The sequence below is a fragment of the Delphinus delphis genome, chromosome 1 (genome assembly GCF_949987515.2).
Source record: "Delphinus delphis chromosome 1, mDelDel1.2, whole genome shotgun sequence".
NCBI lineage: Eukaryota > Metazoa > Chordata > Mammalia > Artiodactyla > Delphinidae > Delphinus > Delphinus delphis.
In genome coordinates, this window is record NC_082683.1 from 31,515,511 (window position 1) to 31,538,594 (window position 23,084).

A 23,084-nucleotide genomic window follows, 5' to 3' on the forward strand; every position below is an offset into this window, starting at 1 on the left:
AAGGAAACAAACAACCCAATCCAAAAATGGGCAGAAGACCTAAATCTCCCCAGAGAAGACATACAGATGGCCAAGAAGCACATGAAAAGCTGCTCAACATCACTAATTATTAGAGAAATGCAAATCAAAACTACAATGAGGTATCACCTCATACCAGTTAGAATGGGCATCATCAGAAAATCTACAAACAACAAATGCTGCAGAGGGTGTGGAGAAAAGGGAACCCTCTTGCACTGTTGGTAGGAATGTAAATTGATACAGCCATTCTGGAGAACGGTGTGGAGGTTCCTTAAAAAACTAAAAATAAAATTACCATATGACCCAGCAGTCCCACTACTGGGCATATACCCAGAGAAAACCATTATTCAAAAAGACACATGCACCCCAATGTTTATTGCAGCACTATTTACAGTAGCCAGGTCATGGAAGCAACCTAAATGCCCATCGACAGACAAATGGATAAAGAAGATGTGGTACATATATACAATGGAATATTACTCAGCCATAAAAAGGAACAAAATTGGGTCATTTGTAGAGACATGGGTGGATCTAGAGACTGTTGTACAGAGTGAAGTAAGTCAGAAACAGAAAAACGAATATCGTATATTAACACATATATGTGGAATCTAGAAAAATGGTACAGATGAACCGGTTTGCAGGGCAGAAATTGAAACACAGATATAGAGAACAAACGTATGGACACCAGGGGGATAGTGGCAGGGTGTGGTGGTGGTGTGATGAATTGGGAGATTGGGATTGACATATATACACTAATATGTATAAAATGGATAACTAATAAGAACCTGCTGTATAAAAAAATAAAATTCAAATTTCAAAAAAAAAAGATAGCTCAAAAGTCAAAACTTTTCAAAAAGTTATAGTCAGGGTGTAGGAAAGTGAATAAGGATATACTCTCACTCTCTTCCGTGTGTCTTCTATCCCATTCACCCCCCACAGGTAGTGGATTTCACATTTATTATTTCTATTTATTTTTTCCAAAATAAACACACCATTTCCAATTCTTCCTTACACAAAAGGGGGTACAATACATAATCTTTTGCACTTTCCTTTTATATTTAATATGTCTTAGAAATCACTTAATTCATAGATATCCTCCTCTTTTTTTGTTGTTTTTAAACTATACATTCATTTTGAGGATGAACCGTAGTTTATTCCACCAGACTCTTGTTCTGGTTGTTTCCAAAATTGTGCTATTAAAAATGACACTGTAGTGAATAATTCTGTGTTTTTTCCCTGTATTATTGGAAATGTATCTTCAGAGTGATTCCTAGACTGGAATTGTTGCATCGGAGGGTAAACGGTTGTGTGGTTTTGTTAGATATAGCCAAGTTCCCTCCATAAGGATTTCTCCATTTTGCATCCCTAGCAGAAGTGTATGACAGTACTATATATTTCCCCTGCAGCCTCACCAATAGAATGTATTGTCAAGCATTTGAGTTTTTGCTAATCTAATTAATAAAACATATCTCAATGTGGTTTTAATTTTTTATTTCTTCTCTAAGTTGAATATATTTTTATACATTTAAGAGACATTTATTTGTAAATCATTGGTTTATGTATTTTGCTATCATCTGCCAAGAGTTTGATCTTTTTTTTCTTTCAACTTAACAAGAGTTCTGTATTAGGGAAATTAGGCCTTTATAACATGTTAGAAATATTTTCTCACAGTTTGTCCTTTGCCTTTTGACTTTGCTTATGGTGTTTTTGGCCATATAAAAGTTTTTTTTTTTTTTTAATTTTTACACAATAGATTTTATCACTTTTTTTTAAACTGAAATATAGTTGACATTACAATATTATGTTAGTTTCAGGTGTACAACATAGTGACTCAACATTTAAATATATAATGAAATGATTACCATGGTAAGGCTAGTAACCATCTGTCCCCAGTCAGAGTTATTACAGTGTTATTGACCATGTTCCTTATGCTGTATATTACATCCCCATGACTTAAATTTATTTTATAACTGGAAGTTTGCGCCTCTTAATTCCCTTCACCCATTTCACCCATTCTCCTAACCTTCTTCCCTCTAACAACCACCTGTTTGTTCTCTGTATTTATGAGTCTGTTTTTGTTTGTTTGTTCGTTCATTTGTTTTGTTTTTGAGATTTCAAGTATGAGATCAACAGTATTTGTCTTTCTCTGACTTATTTCAGTTAGCATGATATACTCTAGATCTATCCATGTTGTCACAGATGGCAAGATTTCATGCTTTTTTATGGCTGAGTAATATTCCATTGTGTGTGTGTGTGTGTGTGTGTGTGTGTGTGTGTGTGTGTGTGTGTGTGTGAGAGAGAGAGAGAGAGAGATCTTCTTTATCCATTTAGATTTATATTCTGGGGTTTCTGTTCTATTCCACTGATGTATACGTCTGTTTTTGTGCCAGTACTGTACTGTTGTGATTACTGTAACTTTGTAGTATAGCTTGAAACCAGAGATATCACTCTTTCATTGAAGTTGTATTTTTAGTCATAGTTTGAAAGCCTTTTGCCACACCCAGGTTATGATGGAATTTACCCAATGGTTTCCTTTTTTCTTTTCTTTTTTTTCTTTTACATTTGAATACTTTAACAATTTAAGTTTATTGTGAGGTATAGTATGAGCTATGAATACAAGTTCATCTTTTTTCAAAGTTCTATATAGTTACTCCCAATATCATTTATTGGAAAAGTCTGTCTTTACCCCAGTGATTTGAGAATCTGTCTTTATCACATACAAAATGTCTTATGTATTGAAGTTTATTTCTTGATTTTCTATTCTATTTCACTGGTCTTTCTATTCATTAAGAATAGCATACTATTTTTAATTTTAGAGGCTTTCTGGTATGTTTTACTATCTGGTAAGGCTAATCTCCCTTATTTCTTTTTTCATTTTCTCTTTTTTTCTTTTTCAGGATTTCTCATAGCTATAATTGTACATTTATTTTTCCATATGAACATTAGAATCAACTTTATCAGCCCTAGAGAAAAGAGTTGGTATATTTGTTTGGCTCACATGACTTTACTCATTCACATATGCATATATGCACACATAGATGCATACATACACATACGCACATAGCTTTATGGACATCTTTCCTTTTTTTCCAGGTCTGCTTTCATGTCTTTCAGAAGTCTTTTAAAGTTTTATTTATAAAGGTTTTGTACTGTTCCTAAAATTGTACGTTTTGTGTTGCTATTATATTATTCTTGATTTTTATATGTTGATTTTATATTCTTGCTTATTGGATTACTTCATTGTTCAGTTTGGTTGTATTGTTGATTCTCTGAGGTTTTACAAATATACTTTCATGTAATCTGCAAATATAGTTGTACCTCTTCAAATTCTTATGCCACAAATTGTTTCCTCTTACCTAATTGCATTGGCTAATACTGTCAATACAGTGTTAAATAATAGTGAAGAGTGTGTTTACCTGTTTTAAAGAAGAGACAGACTGCAGAAGCTTAGAGAAGTTCAATAGCTTAAGATCACAAGGGCAAAGCCATGATTGACTTTCAGGTCTGTTGTACTCCAGAAACTTCCATTCTTTTTATTCTCTCATGCTGCCTCTGGAATCTTTAAAGATTTGTTTAAAGGAGACAAGACTCCTTTGTAATTTCCAGCCACTCTCAGGTGGATTGGAGAAATCCTACATATTTAATGTTTTGATCTAGCAGTTGACCCGGTGAACATGCCTCTTTTCTTTTTTTTTTTTTTGTTTTTGTTTTTGTTTTGTTTTGTGTTTTGCGATATGCGGGCCTCTCACTGCTGTGACCTCTCTCGCTGCGGAGCACAGGCTCCGGACACGCAGGCCCAGCGGCCATGGCTCACGGGCCCAGCCGCTCCGCGGCATGTGGGATCCTCCCGGACCAGGGCACGAACCCGCGTCCCCTGCATCGGCAGGCGGACCCTCAACCACTGTGCCACCAGGGAAGCCCCATGCCTCTTTTCTTGTTCCCTCTTTTTCTACAAGTAAGGGAGAACATGCCCCAGCTTTAATCTAGATATCTTTCATTCTTTAGAGTCATTATTTACAAGGACCAGAGGATTGAATACATTTCCTTGTTTCCTTGACAGGAGCTCAATTTGGAAATGGAAGACCAACAGGAGAACCTGGATACTCTTGAGTACCTGGTCACTGACCTGAGCTCCTGTGGCTTTGCCCTGGACCTGTCCCAGCACCAGGACAGGGTACAGAACCTCAAAAAGGACTTCACAGAGCTACAGAAGACAGTTAAAGAAAGGTGAGTTTTCATATGTATGGATCAGTGTCATGGAGCTAATTTTTTCTTGCTTTTGAATGAAATGACTTTCTCCTCCTTCCTTCTTCACCAGAAAAGATGGCATCAAAATTCTGCTACTGAGCCTTAGGAGATTGGAAAGTGCCTCTTTCAGACAAAGCTATTCAGTCTACTTAATGCTTAGTGGTCTTTCTGTTAGTAAATAGTGAGTTTCTTCTCAGTAATGGGATTCAGTTCCCCCTGAGTACAATCAAAAGTCCAGGTCACCTGGACCAAACAGAACAAATTTGGGGCAGCAAGTTGGATTGTGGCAGGATTTGAAATAATGAGAAAAATTGGAAGAGACTTCCCAGACATAATTAAGGATTATATTGGAACTCACACTGCTTGTTTTGACCACATTTAAGTTGCTGTTACGGAGGAGTTTCTGGATTCTTCTTTTAAGGCAAACATGGGAATACACAACAAAGGTAGATGATTTCAGGTTATTAGCTCACAGTTGAAAAGCCGTAATTCCTCCATTAGAAAGCCTCACGTGGGTTTAAAAGCTTGATAAGACTTCTCTTGGTTTAGCCATAAATATCTCGATTTAGCAGATGATGGCTTTAGTGACTAGGGGAAAGCAGTTGCTCAAATCACCACTGTAAGCAGCGGTTATTTAGTGCAGGTGAAAGGGACAGGACAAAGGCCACGAAAGCTTTGTTTTTCTTGCCCTCAGCTGAGGGCTATGTAGCTATATGAAGAGCCAGGATCTCTGGCTTGAAGTCTAATAGATGTGACCATTTCCAAAACTTAATTTCAAAACTGAATTCTCCTTTCTCCTTGATTTATTTTACTCATTGGTATGCTTAGCCTAACTTCTCTGAGCCTCAATTTTGGCATCTTCCTTGTTAAAGGAATTAGCATTTGAATTGGGCCTTGAAAGAGTCAAATACCTAAAAAGTAGCAGAGCTGGCCTTGAGATCCAAAGCCTGCATTCTTTCCATTGTATCATAGTACCTAAATAGCAGGCTCCCTTTAGTTTTTCTCATTTTCACTTTAGCCTAGAGTAAGATTGAAGACTCCTTTCCCCAGAAATGTCCAAACAAGGGCAACAGATCCCTTAGTTTGATGCTCTCCTACATTATATGTGGTTGTTTAGCCAGAGCTGCCATGGAAAAGATTATGAGAAGGAAAGGCCCTGTTAGGAAACTGATGCCTGGAGTCCTAGAATGAATATAGTTTTAGTTCACGTTGACTTCTTTACAAGCTTAGTCTGGCAAGTAACAAGTTGTCTCTGTTGACAGAGAGGAAGATGCATCATCTTGCCAGCAGCAATTAGATGAATTCCGGAAGCTGGTTAGGACTTGCCAGAAATGGCTGAAGGAAACTGAAGGGAGTATTCCACCTACAGAGACTTTCATGAGCACTAAAGAGCTGGAAAAACAGATTGAACACCTGAAGGTAGGTGAACAAAGTCTCTCCAGGAATCAGGCTGGACAGCAGTTTGGAATCTTGTGTGGACTCATTTCCACCTGTGGTGGGCAAATGGTATGAGAAATCCAAATTATCCATGTGTATCAGAATAGCAGTTCCTCCATTTTCTCCACGTGAGTCCAGCCTACCCCTACCCAAGCACTGAGCACCAAAACATCTCCTATTTAAAAGCCAAAACCAAAAAAGTAATCTGGGAATGGTATCTATAAAGTTTCAGCTGTCTTGGGGATGCCTGTCATGCTGTGGCAGGTCATAAAAAAGACAGTTGTCAGAGTCCAGTCTTGAGAAGATTACACTCTTGTTGTATGTTTGAGAATTAGACAATTATATGTGAGCAAGTGACCAGATATGTGATCAGAAAATTGAGGAGAGAATTTCTCCTCAACTAATAAAGGAAAAGTTACAATCACATGGTTGGAATGTACCTGCATGGTACATCAGCCTTTCTCCCATCTGTTGCAGAATCCCTTCTCTCCTATATTTGATTCATAGTCATCCAGCTCTATTTGCACCTCTAACATGTTTCTTACTTTTGTTGAAACCAGTCTCCAACTAACGCTCATGCATTTGTCCTTATTTTCTTAGTAAAACAGGATTTATCTTGAATAGATGAAAGAGAAGAGCTTTCACAGAGAGAGTGCCAGGAGCATTTGCCGTGGGGAGTTCCCTAGGACAGAGGTTCCCTGATTTCTTGGTTCATGGTTCCCTTTATGTTTCAAGACATTTTTCATGGCATCTCAAGGCAAAAACCAAACAAACAAAAAAACACCCAAAAAACTGAAAAACCTCACTTACTAAGTGGTCAGGTCCCAACAGCTTAACAGTAGTTGTTCACATGGTGTCCAACAGATGTCACTGTTTTTCCCTCAAAAATTTAAAGTATCCTGTGAGTCAGTGCATAGTTTGGGAACTGCTGGCTCTTTGGAATCAAGAGTGACTAATAAAAGAACTGACACACTCTGAATTGGCAAGGTTCAGCTTGAAGCTGGGCAGCATGAGCTTGCCAGATGTTCATGGCTCGATGTCATTCTCTGCCGCTGCTTTGTAGCTTGAAGTCAAAAGCAAACTAAGTAGATTGTGAGGGAGATTCAGGATGGAGGAAGGGATTGAAGGCTAGGATGGTGTCCCAGCTTGGAAAAGAGTAAAATTCTACTTCTGTAGCAGGCAGTTCACAGCTTAGAGACAACATGACCAGATACTTTTGTCTTAGAGCAAATGCCATTGTTTCCTAACAACTTTCTGTGGTGGTTTGAGCTCTGACTTCAAACCCAATATAAAATTCCCTTGAAAAGGCAAAGTGTAGCCTATGATTCTGTATGTTTCTCTACATCTCAATACCTAGCTCCTCATTTTACCCTCCAATTACCATTTCCTTTATATTCTTTACAAGCATGGTATTCCCTTTGTCCACCTGGCAAACTCTTACCTTAACTCCAGTCTTTCCTCTCTCCAGGCAGAGTTAGATGTGTGTCCTTTTGTGCTCTCAGAGTCTAGTGGCTGTGCATATTTCTGTAATAGCATTATCACATTATAATGCCATTGATAATCTGAGCTCTTGGTTTTAGGAACTGTGTCATAAGCCTATTTTGTATCCCCAGTGTTTGGCACAATGCCTGGCCTATATAGTAAGTGCTCAAAAAATATTTTTGCTTGATGAATGAATGAATGAATGAATGAGAAGGGCCTGAATATTCCAGGATATCATTCTCCCACATCTTGGCTGGCTAAACCAAGTTCTGGAAATGGCTGAATAAATGAGGACGATTGCTTAATGCTTATCAAAACTTTAGGGAGTGTATGTAGAACAGGTGTCCCTCCTTATGAGGAGAAAGCCTCCAGATATTACATTTTGCTAATTTGTTCTTTAAACAGGGTCTCCTAGATGACTGGACAAGTAAGGGAACTTTGGTAGAAGAAATCAATTGCAAAGGTACTTCTTTAGAAAATCTCATCATGGAGATCACAGCACCTGATTCTCAAGCCAAGACAGGTGAGTGTGGGCTCTTGAAAATGTAGTGAATAAATATCATTCTTCCCTTTGCCCTTTGGTGATGACTGCTTATTGAATAAACATTAGAATCAAGGTTGGATATGAAAACCAAGGATGTTTCATGAAGCAGTCTTCCCCTCAACCTGATCTGTTTTCCCATTTCCTTTGTAACATTGCTTCCATTTTGCAAAACCCCTTCCTGTGATGGGAAAAAGTAAAGGGACTAGTTGGCCCACTTAGAACTGTGAAATGAACATAGAAGGATTAAAATAGGATTTTCCATCTTGAGGAATTTCTGTCTTTTAAATATGTGAATGGATGGCTATGCATTAACTTTAAATTAGGGTCAGCCCTGGAGGGTATAAGCATGATATCTTGGGAGAGGCTAAGTGTTTAGGAGTCAGTAGTGGTACACCAGGAACTGACACACTTCTTAGAAGTGCATACAAAGGTTGTGCCCAACTATATGAATTATCTCTGCCTACAAATTAAGTCTTGCAAACAAAATGCATTCTGAGGGCTTCCCTGGTGGCGCAGTGGTTGAGAGTCCGCCTGCCGATGCAGGGGTCACGGGTTTGTGCCCCGGTCTGGGAGGATGGGCCCGTGGACTGTGGCCGCTGAGCCTGCACGTCCGGAGCCTGTGCTCCGCAGCGGGAGAGGCCACAACAGTGAGAGGCCTGCGTACCGCAAAAAAAAAAAAAAAAAAAGCATTCTGAGCTCACAGTCACTTGCTGGTTGCCAATTGGGATCTCCTAGGTTTTATTACCAGACTATGTTAATGCACTCCTATAGTCACTTAAATAGTAAGGGCAAAGTTTACTTTCTTTATTCCTCCTGAGAATGGCTACTTTCCTATTGTATCCTAAAGTTTAAAGATGTCTTGGAACTATCTAGAAGTGACAGCATTTCAGAGAATTGATGATTTTTATATTCTAACACTTAAATTTCTAAGTTCATTGACTTATTAGTGTGTGACATCACCCAGCAAACTTTTTCTATAAAGGGCCATAGAATAAATATTTTAGGCTTGTGGGCCATATGGTCTCTGTCACACTACATGTCTCTGCCATTGTAGCACAAAAGCAGTCGTAAACAATATATAAATGAATGGGCGTGGCTGTGTTCCAGTAAAACTTCACATACAGAAACAGGCAGAGGGACAGATTTGGCTGGTGCACTAAAGTTTTCTGACTTCTGGACTACATCAGTGGTTGTTTGAACTTTTTAAAGTACTGTAATCTTTTTTAAAAATAAATTTCATGTAGAACTATAAGACAAATAAAAATATAAGTGAATTTATAGCGTTTATCTATTATGAAATTCATCAATGAGAATATTGAGGCTATCGGGACTTCCCTGGTGGCGCAGTGGTTAAGAATCTGCCTGCCAATGCAGGGGAAAAGGGTTCGAGCCCTGGTCCGGGAAGATCCCACATGCCGCAGAGCAACTAAGCCCATGCGCCACAACTGCTGAGCCTGCGCTTTAGAGCCCACGTGCCACAACTCCTGAAGCCCGTGCACCTAGAGCCTGTGCTCTGCAACAAGAGAAACCACCACAATGAGAAGCACGCTTGCCACAACTAGAGAAAGCCCATGCACAGCAACGAAGACCCAATGCAACCAAAAATAAATTAATTTTTAAAAAAAGATATTGAGGCTATATTAGTGAATATGAAAATTTGGAAAAAAGAATTTTTGAATGACAGCTTCATTATTTATTTCTCAATTTTTTCCTTGGTTGCATTGTATCTAGAAAATACATTTCACACAGATAAATAGTTGCAAATGATGACAAATGTTTTTAAAAGTTCACTTTACAATCTGAAGTGTTAAGAATTCTCTTACTACACAATTCTACCCTGATGAGAGCCTGCTCTGAGTAGATATACCTCAGCCTTTTTTGTCATTTTATTTAATGGAATTCATATGTGCTGTAGATGTTTTTCTTTGTATGTGAGTGGACACATGTAGGTTTGAAAATTACAGAGTGCTAATGAAGAACTACATCTTTTCCCATCAGTGACACTCAGAAAGAAGTTTAAATGTATGCACAGAGGTGCAGGAGCTACTCTATTCTCTCCAAAAAGCAGCATAAATTGGCTATATCTACTGGGTTAAAATGTGGTGTTCAACATAATTGAGATGTGCATGTTTTACTGCCATTTCTAAGTACTTAGGAATATATTCTGAATACTAAAATTAAACCAAACGTTTACAGAGTCCCTAAAGCACCTCCTCAGGGTGCTTTGAAAACCAGTTTGAAGATCACTAGCCTGAGTGCTCTTAAAAAGTTCTCTTCCATCTCTGAAAACCCACGCGTGTTCTAGTTCCTTACGGTCGTGGAGCTCTTTTGGTTTCGTAAAGTGCTTTCACATACACTACCTCACTACTTCTCACCAGTAACCCCATGAGAGCTGACAAGATAGGTAGTATTATCTTCATATCCCAGAGAAGATACCGAGGTCTGTCCATAGATTAGGGCTCACGTACTGAGTTAGTGACAGTCTTGGCTACGACTGTCTTCTCCAAATTACTAGTCCAGTTTCTTTTTGGTCATCACCAGACTGCAGTGGAATATGATCTTTTGGTTTGATCCATTTTTTAAATTGAAATTACAATAATGTTAACATTTAAAAGTTTTACAGTCATTATTGTCTAATATAGAACCTTGCACTTGACCTTTTCCACAGTGAAATCAGTGCATGTGAGAGTCTTATTCTGCCCTTTGAATGTTACATTATGTCATGACTATTCTTCACATTTCTTTATAATCTTTGTAATTACATGATCTGGTTTTTACTTATTTGGGGTACTCCTGAAACACAAGGAATCAACTTGGGGAGAATATAGGTGAAATTGTGGTAATTAGAAACAGAACCAAAGACCCTAAACAGAATTTATGGGAATGTTTATGAGCCAGATTTATTGACGCTTAGAATTTCTGTTTTCTGGTGGGGGGAGGGGAGCAGAAAGTCATGAAAAAAAAAAGACAGGGGATCTTTTGAAACAATATAGGAAAGGCTCATTTTAATGTCTTTACTAAAAGAATGCTGCTTTTTATGTCCTTAATTGTACTTATTGTTTATTTTTATTATGTTGAAGAACACTGATGTTAAAGTTGAACCTTTTTGGCTGTTTTATAAATCCTCCTCGTTCTTAAGTATGTCGAATGCCAGTCTAAAGACTTAGTCATTCTACTAATACTTGCTTCACAAAATTAGGGCAAGGTCCAAAGAATCCAAATTGGAGATTTAAGAAGAGAATTTGGATTTCCTCTAGAAAAGGTTAGGGTTAGGGTTAAGGAGCTGAAACTCCCAAGTGACACTGTTGCCCGGCAGCTAAAATGATTTGTCTCTTTCCATGAGTATGTTGTCTTGTGCTGTGTTAACTTCCTGATATCTGAGCTTAAAGTGAGTGCCAAAGAATAAATTCGGTGCCTGTATGTATTCCTAACACATTTGTCTTGCCTTGTTTGTCTCTCTGTCCTTCTGCTCAGGTTCCATACTGCCCTCTGTAGGAAGCTCTATAGGCAGTGTAAACGGATACCACACCTGCAAAGGTGAGAATGCCATTTTCAACAGTGCCTCTTCATTGGGTGTGTTAGGACAGTGTTCATGTTTGCATCTGTGTATGTTTCCATATGTGTGGAAGGATTGCTGCCAGGATGGGTGTGAGGGTAAAAGTCTGGGGAGAAGCACCTGTGATGCCTCTTTGTTGCTAGCTAGAGGCTAAATAGGTTGGCAACCAGTGAAATAAAGTTACTAAGCAAATAAACTGGACCACTAGATAAGACCAATAAGGAAAGACCTGGAAGAAAATATATGCAAATCTTTGAATTATAAAGAAGCTATATTAGAGGTGGTCTAAATCTAGCCCTCAGCCTCCCAGCTAGGTTTTCTTCTCTGCAGTTTAAAGAAGAGGAAGTAGAAGAATGCCCCAAATCCTTCACTCCCTTCACTTTTGCTGCTCCCGTGTTTGCTTAGCATTTTATTTATACATCTGAGTGTATAATGCCAAAATCAGAAATCAGATTAATGAGAGCTCTTTTGCTTTTTGTATGTAAACAGGAACTTTTATGTGATTTAGCAGGAAGATCATCTCTAGTTCACTAGAAGGAGTGGGAGAGATACTTAATCCTGATGAATAATTTAGTGAGGAACCACTGGGGATGGTTGAGAGCTATTCCCAGTCTGATCTCTGTTTCTGTGATGCTAGATCTGACGGAGATCCAGTGTGACATGTCAGATGTAAACCTGAAATATGAGAAACTTGGGGAAGTGCTTCGGGAACGCCGGGAAAGTCTTCAGGCTGTCCTCAGCCGAATGCAGGAAGTTCAGCAGGAGGCAGGCTTGGTGCTGCAGTGGCTGGAGTTAAAAGAGGAAGTCCTGAAAGGCATGGAGGCCTCTTCATCTCCAACCAAGACAGAGACAGTGAGAGCCCAAGCTGAATCTAACAAGGTACTGTGTTCCCATTAGCTACATCTCAAGCACTAAGAGGAAGGGGCGGCTGTACCAGTGTACCCACCTGAGCCTGGGGGCCTGAGAGTGAGACATGGCCAACCACCCAGTCGTTACGAGCAGCATGTTTGACTTTCAAATGACTCGTATGCCTAAACTCTCCCAGAGAATTTTCTTACCTGTGAAATTAGAAGTTGTTACACATCAGACTGAGAAACAAAACCAGATCTGTTTGCAGAAGGAGAGTAGCTCTCCTCAGAAGCATCAGTTCATTGAGAATGGGATCTCGTTTTCCATGTGATGGTATAAGCCAAATCATTCCATCAAAGCACCTTTCCAACTCTTGGAGGGATCTAAACAGCTGTGATTTCAGTTCATTCTAAAGATTGACATGTAGGCCTAGGGAAAATGTCAGAAGAAATAAGACCATGTAGAAAATCTGGTAAAAATTTTTTGCCAAAAATTTTAGTATTCCTGTTGAGGCCTAGCATGTCATATCCTACAACTGCATAAACATCGCCATTATCGTCATCATCGTCATCATCATCATCATCAATTCCTGACACTTTTAGTTTATAGGGATTAGCAGTTTTCTTATTGGGTTACTGATGTGTTGTACATAAAAGAAATTCAAATCTTGCCATCTAGATTTTCCTTTTAATTAAATATTCAAGCAGAAAGGTTAAGCATCTTAAAATCATGAAACAATCATGGATAGAATCAGAAGTCGAGCCTGTAATTGCTGCCCCGTCTTCCCGTGATTTCCTCCACACTCACAGCTTTGTTTCCTGTCCAGAAATCTCATGGCATTCATGATGTTCTTTCTCCTAGGCCTTCCTGGCTGAATTGGAACAGAATTCTCCAAAAGTCCAAAATGTAAAGGAAGCCCTGTCTGGATTATTGATGACATATCCCAACTCACAAGAAGCAGAAAACTGGAAGAAAATGCAAGAGGAGCTCAGTATGTTATCACTGGGGTGTTAACAAATTCACTAAATTCCTTGTCTTCAAAGTAAATACAGGCTTTCGGCATACCCGATAAACAGGAGTGATTTTTAGTTAATTGTCATAAGCAAGCAAGAAGGGGCAGGGAGGGTTAGAGAATGAGCCTGATTGTGGAAAAAATTTAGAGATTGCATTCAAAGTATCAGTATTGGCTTTCTTGGGCAAGTCATACTGACAATCTGCTGTGACAAAGAGCATTGATGATAAAAATGAAAAATGGGAAATAATCTAAACATTCTGTGAAGGAATTAAATTATGCTGCACTCATAATATTGAACTATAAATGATGTAGGTGAATGTGTATTGGTATGAAAAAAATTATTGGCATGGAAGATGCTCATAATTAGTAAGCTTAAAAACAGGTTATAAAATAATATATATGTCGCATAAGGTATTTTACATGCGTTGTGTATGTATGTACGTACTTCTGTGCAGTTTTATCCCATGTGTAGTTTCATATAGCCACCACCGCAGTCAAGATACAAAACAGTTTGTTACTTTAGTTAAAATTAAATGCAGATTATTTTTAACTTAAAAAAATATTAAATAATGCTCCAGGGGTCATTTCCTGTAGTATATTAGGAACGTAATTTAGGGACCAGGCTAGTGGCTGATGAGGGTAAAAGGACACATTCTCTCATTTCCTCTCTACAGATTCCCGATGGGAAATGGCCACTGAGGTGACAATGGCTCGGCAAAGGCAGCTGGAGGAATCCGCAAGTCATCTGGCCTGCTTCCAGGCTGCAGAATCCCAGCTCCGGCCCTGGCTAATGGAGAAAGAGCTGATGATGGGGGTGCTAGGGCCCCTGTCTATTGACCCCAACATGCTGAATGCACAGAAGCAGCAGGTCCAGGTGAGCAGTGTGGCTGAAAGCTTTCGAGCAAAGAAATCAGAGGCACTTGAACCTGGGTCTGAATGCTGCTCTCAACAGGTAGATTTACATGACCCTGGACAAGTCATTTAACTTCTCAGAGTCTCCATTTCCTCACTTTAAATGAGATGCTTGTAAGGTCTTTATCATGGTGCCTGTCAAATAGCAAACAGTATTGTTAATATCATTAATGTCAGTAACTATATTATTAATATCGTTGACCGAGGCAGTAAGATGAGCAGATGGGAGACAGGGAACTTCTGACTAAATGATAGCATCGTATTTTATTTTCAATCCCCAGTGGTAGTGATCCACATTACTTCATGCAGTATCTTATATCTGCCAGCTTTACTTAAAGATCTTCTGCTGATCAGATCTCAGTACCCAACATTTGCGAAATTTAGGTTGGTCCAGTGATGTCATTTCCAGTGAAATCCTGCCTAGACCCTTTCGTTGTTCTGTAGCCTTCCCTAAACTTGTTCTGTTTCTTCTCACCACCCACCAGGTCCCCTAAGAGTAGTTTTTGAAAGAACCCTTTCTTTTAGCCCCTGCATCCATGTTATTTATCAAGTCCTATTTAGGCTACTTACAAGTATTTTTCTCATCCAGTGGTTTTCAAACTTTTTGATCCCAAAACCCTTTACACTCTTAAAAATTATTGAGGATCCCAAAGAGCTTGTGTTTATCTACTAATATCTATTAATATTAACTGTATTAAAACACTGAGGAATTTTTGAAGTATGTATTTATAAATTAATTTTTAAAATTATGATGATACAACCATAACACTAACATACATAACATTTTTATGAAAAAATAACATTTTCCAAAATGTAAAAAATTGAATAAGAGTGGCATTGTTTTATATCTTTGGCACATCTCTTTAATGATGTCTGGCTTGGGACTCCCTGGCGGTCCACTGGTTAGGACTCCGCGCTCTCACTGTCAAGAGCCCGGGTTCAGTCCCTGGTCGGGGAACTAAGACCTGCAAGGCATAGCGATAAATGAAATGAAATGAAATAAAATAAAAATGGCTGACTAATAGAACAGTCTCACAGATTTTCATATCTGCTTCTGCAGTCAATCTGTTGTGATATCGGATGTTGTGAGAGAACAAGAATTTTAAAAGGCAAATAACATCTTAGTATTATTATGAAAATAGTTTTTACCTCACTGACCCCATGCAAGGGCTTAGGGACTGCCAGGGGTCACCAGACCGTAATTTGAGAACCACCGTTCTAAGCTTCTCTTCTCCACTGTACATGCTGGTAGGCTGGATCTTGGGTCTGTTCCATTGCAGCAGCCCGCTAAAGGGCCTCTTGGTCTAGTTTATCCTCTACACAATTATCAAGTTATCCCCTTAAATCATATATCTGAATATATTAAAATGCTTCTGTAGCTCTTGGCTGCCTATTGAACAGAGTTCAAATACCTGCTCACTGTGGTGCATGAGGCTTTTCACAGTCTGGTCCCAGTTTGTCTTGCCAGCTCTTCCCCCATATACCTGGGTTTCTTCCCACACCGGATAATGGGTTCTTTCCTGAACACACTGCACTCATAGATCTCAGGATCTCTGTGCCTTTGCTAATCCCAGGCCCTTCTCTGAACCAGCCTTACTCTCTGTTCTCTTGGAGAACTCACATATTCTTTATTGTGTCACCTGTGAAGCCTTTCCTGATTTCCCTCTTCTGCTCTTGTCATCCCCGGAGGAATTTACCACCTTTACTTCTTGCTTTCACAATTCCATGTTCACGTCAGCATTCTATCATTTTAACTTTTGTTACATTCTATTATAGTTCATTACTTGCACATCTGTTAGTCCTTGAGGTCCTGTTGTATTTATTTTTATGCAATCTAAGTGCTGAGTACTTTCCATAAGTTTTCTTGTTTAATCCTAACAACAGCCAAGTAAGTACTTTACTATCCTCATTTTGCAGATAAGGAAGCTGAGATTTGGAGAACTTTTAAAAACTTGCCTAAGTTTATACAGTTTAGTGAGTGATGGAGTCAGGATTTGAACCCAGGTGTCTAACTACAGAGCCTGTAATCTCAACTTCTTTGATGAGTGAAACAGTGAATAGAAATAAATAAAAAGGAATGGTACTTGCTTTAAAGAAGCTTTTTATCTAATTGTGCTATATTATAATGTGCAGATTATATGTGCTGGTGGAAATTTGAGAAAGGAACTAAGAAAAGTAGGACATTAAGAGTTGAAATGGCAAGCCCAGCCAGTAATATAGCTCACTTTGGGACCCAGGGTTCCAAACTCCCCATTCAGAGGCCTGGGTTTTGCCTGGCAAAGCTGACAAGTGCCCATCCAGTAAACAAACTTTGGTTTCCCAACCAAGGCCAACCTTAGTAACTGATGTTGAAACGGTATAGGACAAATAAGGAAAAGAAATAAAATAGACACAATCAATGATCCTTTCAAAACAGGTTTTTATTAAGCAGCTGTTAGAAGTGATACTGCATTTTCCTAGTAGCCTGGTCTTTGGAGTTTTCTGGTTTATTTTCAAAAGGAGTTGGCCCTGCTTGGCACAATCCAAAATCAGTTTTTGTTTTGACAGTGTTTTTAGATCTGTCTTTTCTCTCTAAACATCTTGGTGTCATTTCTATTACAGTTTATGCTGAAGGAATTTGAAGCACGTAGGCAACAGCATGAGCAGCTGAACGAGGCAGCTCAGGGCATCCTAACAGGCCCTGGAGATGTCTCTCCTTCCACCAGCCAAGTACAGAAGGAGCTCCAGAGCATCAATCAGAAGTGGATTGAGCTGACTGACAAACTTAATTCCCGTTCCAGCCAAATTGACCAAGCTATTGTCAAAAGCACCCAGTACCAGGAACTGCTCCAGGACTTGTCAGAGAAAGTGAAGGCAGTCAGACAGCGACTGAGTGGCCAGTCAGCCATCAGCACCCAACCTGAGGCTGTGAAGCAGCAGTTGGAGGAGACCAGTGAGATTCGATCTGATGTGGAGCAGTTAGACCACAAGATTAAGGAGGCACAGACACTCTGCGATGAACTTTCAGTGCTCATTGGAGAGCAGTACCTCAAGGATGAACTGAAGAAGCGTTTGGAGACTGTTGCCCTGCCTCTCCAAGGTTTAGAAGACCTTGCAGGTGAGGAATACACTGCTGCCATTATTAGTGGCAAGCCAAAAGGAGGAGTGGATTAGTGGTCCCAAGAATCTAGGGCGACCCTTAAGTAGCTTTTGGACTCAGAGTAGTGTTACTCTATCCCTTTGTCCACCTACAGTGAGGACTGCCGTGGTCATTACACATTGATTGGGCACTAGCAATATGTGAAGCTTTACACACCATAATCTAAGAGATAAGAACACTAATATAAATCTAGCCAGCAGGTAGAGATTCATAGAGGTACTTATAGGTGGACTTACACGCATACTTTCACTGATACTCACTTAGTTTCTTCATAATATATGTGTACGAACACACACATATACCATATATACAAAATTAGAACATGTTCTAGACTTTTTAGGATGGCCTTATACAAGAAAAAAATTGTCATTAATTTGTTGCCTCTTTTTCTAGAAACATTTATGGCTTTTTACCAGCTTAGAAGTTAAAAGTTTGCTTCTGTTACTCATATCACCTTACAAGGTTGATGTGAGGGTTAAATAGAGTATAGTAAATGAAGGAGCCTCGCTGTGTGCTTCTTTTATGGTAGACCCTCAATTAGCATTAGTTTCCTTTTCCTAAGATTAGACCATGTACTCTCAGCAAACATTTTAAATGCCATGTTCAGACTTGATGATTTAAATTTGATTTTCTCATTTCAGCTGATCGCATGAACAGACTCCAGGCAGCTCTTGCCAGCACCCAGCAGTTCCAGCAAATGTTTGATGAGCTGAGAACCTGGTTGGATGACAAACAAAGCCAGCAAGCAAAAAACCGCCCAATTTCTGCAAAATTAGAGCGGCTACAGTCTCAGCTACAGGACAATGAAGAGTTTCAGAAGAACCTTAACCAACACAGTGGTTCCTATGAGGTGATTGTGGCAGAAGGAGAATCTCTGCTTCTTTCTGTACCTCCTGGAGAAGAGAAGAAAACTTTACAAAACCAGCTCTTTGAGCTCAAAAGCCATTGGGAAGAGCTTAGTAAAAAAACTGCAGACAGACAGTCCAGGCTCAAGGACTGTCTGCAGAAAGCTCAGAAATATCAGTGGCACGTGGAGGATCTCGTGCCATGGATAGAAGATTGTAAGGTCAAGATGTCTGACTTGCGGGTCACTCTGGATCCAGTGCAGCTGGAGTCCAATCTCCTGAGATCAAAGGCTATGCTGAGTGAGGTGGAAAAGCGCCGCTCCCTGCTAGAAATCCTGAACAGTGCTGCTGACATTCTGATTAACTCTTCAGAAACAGATGAGGATGATATCCGGGATGAGAAGGCTGGGATCAACCAGAACATGGATTCCATTACAGAAGAGCTACAGGCCAAGACAGGGTCCCTTGAAGAAATGACTCAGAGGCTCAAGGAGTTCCAGGAAAGCTTTAAGAATATTGAAAAGAAAGTTGAAGGGGCCAAACACCAACTTGAGATCTTTGATGCTCTTGGCTCTCAAGCCTGCAGCAACAAGAACCTGGAGAAGCTAAGAGCCCAACAGGAAGTGCTGCAGACCCTGGAGCCACAGGTGGACTATCTGAGGAACTTCACTCGGGGCCTGGTAGAAGATGCCCCGGACGGATCTGATGCTTCCCAACTTCTGCATCAAGCTGAGGTCACCCAGCAGGAGTTCCTAGAAGTGAAGCAAAGAGTGAACAGTGGTTGCATGGCAATGGAAAGCAAGCTGGAGGGCATTGGCCAGTTTCACTGCCGAGTCCGAGAAATGTTTTCTCAGCTGGCAGACCTGGACGATGAGCTCGATGGCATGGGTGCTATCGGCAGAGACACTGATAGCCTCCAGTCCCAGATCGAGGATGTACGGCTGTTCCTTAACAAAATCCAAGCCCTCAAGTTCGACATAGAAGCCTCTGAAGCAGAGTGCCGACAAATGCTGGAGGAAGAAGGGACTCTGGACTTGTTAGGACTCAAGAGGGAGCTAGAAGCCCTGAGCAAACAGTGTGGCAAACTGATGGAGAGGAGTAAAGCTCGGCAGGAGCAGCTGGAGCTGACCCTGGGCCGGGTCGAGGACTTCTATCGGAAGCTGAAAGCACTCAATGACATGACCACAGCGGCAGAGGAGGGGGAAGCGCTCCAGTGGGTAGTGGGGACCGAGGTGGATGTCATCAACCAACAATTAGCAGATTTTAAAGTAAGTCTTACCCTTGTTTTTTAATCTTTTTCTGTCTAATATGTGTATTTCTTTTCTTGTAACTTGGAGACCGATTGAGTGCACATCTTAACTTCTGTCCCTGGTTTCATTATTCTCACTTCTGTCACCACCATAGCACACAGTTTGGAGACTAGACAGTCTCTTGGACTTCTGGGCAACAGGTTTGAACATTTTTCTATTGTAATCTGTTTTAATGTTTATAACCAATTAAGGGTATGGAAAGAAATGTCCAAACCTTATTTCTTACTCTAAGAATCTTCTCTTATGATTTCTTGAGATTTCAGATTAACCAATTTTGTAACAATAGTGAATGTTTGTTGAGGGCCCTGTTTTTCGTATCGAGGTATGAGAATCCATAAGATAAACATGGGCTCATCTTGCTAAAGTGTGGATTTTTTCACAGATTTCGAGGGAAAATTATTGATGTATTATTGATGTATTATGAGACAAAATGAAAAATTCTCATGAATTATTAAGACCAAACATGACACTTAAGAGAAATTTTCCACTTGTAGCAAGTAGTGCTTAAGACTACACCTTAGACTCCTCAAGAGCACAAGCTCTCTGCCCGTACGAGAGCTTGAGAAGCACTGCCTTAACTGCAAAAATATTTTGATTCTTTGCCTGAGTCAGAATTTCCAGTCCTGAGATTTTGTGAGTCTATATTAAAACAGCCGGGAAGATGAGAGGAGTTGACTCAAAAGCGCAAATTTGCCAGGTCTGGGTTTGGAACCCAGGGCTGTCTGCTGGGTCTTGGCTCTCACTGCCTGAGCCTTTCACCCCAAGACTTAACCTAAAAGCACCTCGCTTCCCTGCTGGAGGCCTGTTTGCTTGCTTCTTCCTTCTTGGTGCCTGGAGTAGATTTGGAAAGGATACCTTACTTCCATCACCAGTGGTGATTGTTCCTACTTACACAGTAACACTCTGCCATCAGAGTTACTTAGTTCTCTCAGAGCCCCTGCCTGTTAGGATTCTTTCTGTTAAAAACATGGATGGAAAGGTGGTGTTGACACCAGGCCAGAGCCACGTGGTCCCGAAAAAGATCACAGATTTGTAGGCAGGATCCAGATGTAGAAAGATGGCTCTTTCAGAAGGGCCCTCTAGCCTGGGGGATGTTTAGCACACTAAGGTGAGACATTGGCCGGAGACCCCCTTACAGTGCAATGTGGAGCAACACAAGTCATCGTATTTGGGATTCTTGAGGCACCGGGTGAGGAAAGGGTAGGTAGAGAAGGTTCAAAGCCATGAGCCCACATGTTATCCTCTGGGAAATGCATACAACTAATCCAGTGGCTGGGTGGCCTTTCCTGCTTCACCACGTGGGCTTCTCTTCCCTCTTCCATTGTAAGCCCCTCAAAAGGAGAGGCTCTGCTACAGGCATGCTTCATTTATCTGATTTACTTGGATCTGGGTTACTTAGAATCAACTGTCTAACCAACTAAATGAGTTTTTTTAGAAAATTGAAGCTTATCCCTTGAGGCACCAAAGTAGTTTTATCAAACTAGATTCTGGTTTATATGGAATTATTTTAACTTTTATTTGCCTAATTTCCTAAACATTATATTGTATGTAAGTTCTTATGAGTGCAGGTTAACATTACTAAACAGATTATACTGTTCTCTACTATGGTGAGGCTGCTTTGTACTAAATGTTCTTAAATTACCATGCAGTTTGAGTTCTGTATTGAAGTCCTTGTTTAGGGCCTCTAATTGCTGAACTGGTTGGGTTGGATGTATGTGTATGTGTATGTATGCATGGGGGGATGTAGTTTCTGCCTTTTCCCCCATTGCCCTGCTATCAGCTATTATTTCTCACTGCTTTACTTTTCACTGCTGTCACTGAGTCTGCCTTGAGCAGTCTGTCCCTTCCTTCTGATCTTCTGTGAGCTAGAAAACAAACTAAACAAGCCTGTTAAAATTGTATTAAATATGACCTAGGATATAAAAAAGAATCCACAGGCAGGCATATATAGTGTTTGGATTTGAGGACAAGCGATTGTTTCCTTTTCATTTAATCCTTGGTTTCTAGAGACATTCTGAATTTTGACGCTGCTGAAAGCTTTTGAGAAATTATTGGACATTCCCATATTTTATTTGTATCCTAGTGTGTAGCCCAGCAGCACTCAGGGTTCAGTAGCCGCTTAGTTGCTTGGGATAACAGACTTGTTTTGCTGCTTTCTAAGAAGAAGCCTCCCACCACCGACACTGTGGATATGGCAGCTGGGGCCAGTGTGTGTATCTGCAGGGAACTGGTGGTGACAAGGCAAGATGAGAAGATGAGTGCGAGAAGGAGGGTGGTGAAGTTGAGTGCCCGTGTGTACCCTCCTCCAGCTGGGGGTACAAATCAGAAGCCTGGTTCCACAGGTCCACCTTGTAAAGTCAAGGGCTTTGGGAAGAGTTTTTGCCTCCTCCCAGCAAAGGTTTTGAGGCAGGAGGGGAGGAACACAGTACTGGCTTAGCTCATGCTGAGCTCATGGGAAGTGAAAACAATGAGAAGGGAAAAGCTCTGTGTGTCAGGTCACAGTTCCCTAGAGGCTGAGCCAAGGGAAGGTCTTTTTGGACCCATTCTGAGGACTGAGTCATTTTCACGATCTGAGCGTTGAGTTCCTGGGTTAATGTGCGGAGTAGTCCAGCGATAGATTAATCTTCCCTCACACCAGCAGCAGACCAGATGCATACAGTGTGACTCTGCTTTCAGATTCAAATTTTTTTAATAAGAAAGAGCAGAGATGAAGGTAAATATTAAAAAAACAGTGTTCGCTTTAAGTTTTCAACTCTTGTCTTTTTACAATGGGATCACGCTCTCAGCACAGAATCTGCTGTAGAGAAGAGGGTATGAATCTGTGAAACAGAAACGTGGGCTGTGCTTTGACCTAGCTGACTCCACGGGGGATGGTCAGAATAGAGAAATGAGTCAGGTCTGTGGAGAACCCCAGGCTTACTTGGGACTGTGCAACAGTGCTGAAAAATGCTAGGAAAGGCAGTTAGCCTCTGGGAAAAGTTATTTCCTTCTTAAATGAATGTGAAAGTCTGAAAGTCATTATTCCTAGGAAAGACTTTTCCCTCGATTGCTTCTGAATAACTGATAGAATCTGGACAGCCAGCGAGGACCTATCAGATGGGAATGGAAGAGAGTCCTTTCCCACTAAACAAGCAAAAGCCTCAAACCTCCTGAGTTAGGCACTTTACTGGGTTCTGCTCTCTGTTGGACGTAGAAAGGAAGAAGCCATTCCAGAAATCACGAAAGAGAATATTGAGCATGTTTGCAGAAAACTGGAAGCAGAAGACTTTGGCTCATCTCTTCAGGAAATTCTGTTTTCCTGAACAAGAGAGTCTCTGATTAGTGAGGAAAAGGAACTGTATATATATAACTAGAGTCTAACAAGAAAGGAGGGACCTTTATTTCACTGAAACTTAAGTCAAAGAATTCCCCCAGGGTGACCTTCCTAGGAAGGGAAGAGAAAGACTCCAGATTTGGAGAAGAAATCTGTAAGTCTGATGGTAACAAGAAGCTTTCCTCATTTTGAAATTCCCTATGTAGGTTTTGTAATCAAGAATTGAGATCATTGTTTTTTGTTTTTTGTTTTTTTGCGGTACGCGGGCCTCTCACTGTTGTGGCCTCTCCTGTTGCGGAGCACAGGTTCCGGACGCGCAGGCTCAGCAGCCATGGCTCATGGGCCCAGCCGCTCCGCGGCATGTGGGATCTTCCCGGACCCGGGCACAAACCTGTGTCCCCTGCATCGGCAGGCGG

General features: G+C 40.5%; 1 protein-coding gene across 14 annotated transcripts in view; it reads left to right on the forward strand.

Moving 5' to 3' along the window:
* The window catches only part of MACF1 (microtubule actin crosslinking factor 1), a 341,652-nt gene that overhangs the window by 239,585 nt on the left and 78,983 nt on the right, over window positions 1-23,084 (forward strand). For 11 of the 14 annotated variants that reach the window (XM_060019755.1, XM_060019769.1, XM_060019756.1 and 8 more), the window contains 9 exons: window positions 4,079-4,245; window positions 5,529-5,685; window positions 7,591-7,708; window positions 11,204-11,266; window positions 11,923-12,164; window positions 12,996-13,125; window positions 13,824-14,023; window positions 16,663-17,158; window positions 17,842-19,313. In XM_060019755.1, coding sequence (XP_059875738.1) covers window positions 4,079-4,245; window positions 5,529-5,685; window positions 7,591-7,708; window positions 11,204-11,266; window positions 11,923-12,164; window positions 12,996-13,125; window positions 13,824-14,023; window positions 16,663-17,158; window positions 17,842-19,313 — 3,045 coding nt within the window. The remainder of the gene's footprint in view (window positions 1-4,078; window positions 4,246-5,528; window positions 5,686-7,590; window positions 7,709-11,203; window positions 11,267-11,922; window positions 12,165-12,995; window positions 13,126-13,823; window positions 14,024-16,662; window positions 17,159-17,841; window positions 19,314-23,084) is intronic. The other 3 variants (XM_060019760.1, XM_060019796.1, XM_060019807.1) reach the window with 1 other exon arrangement.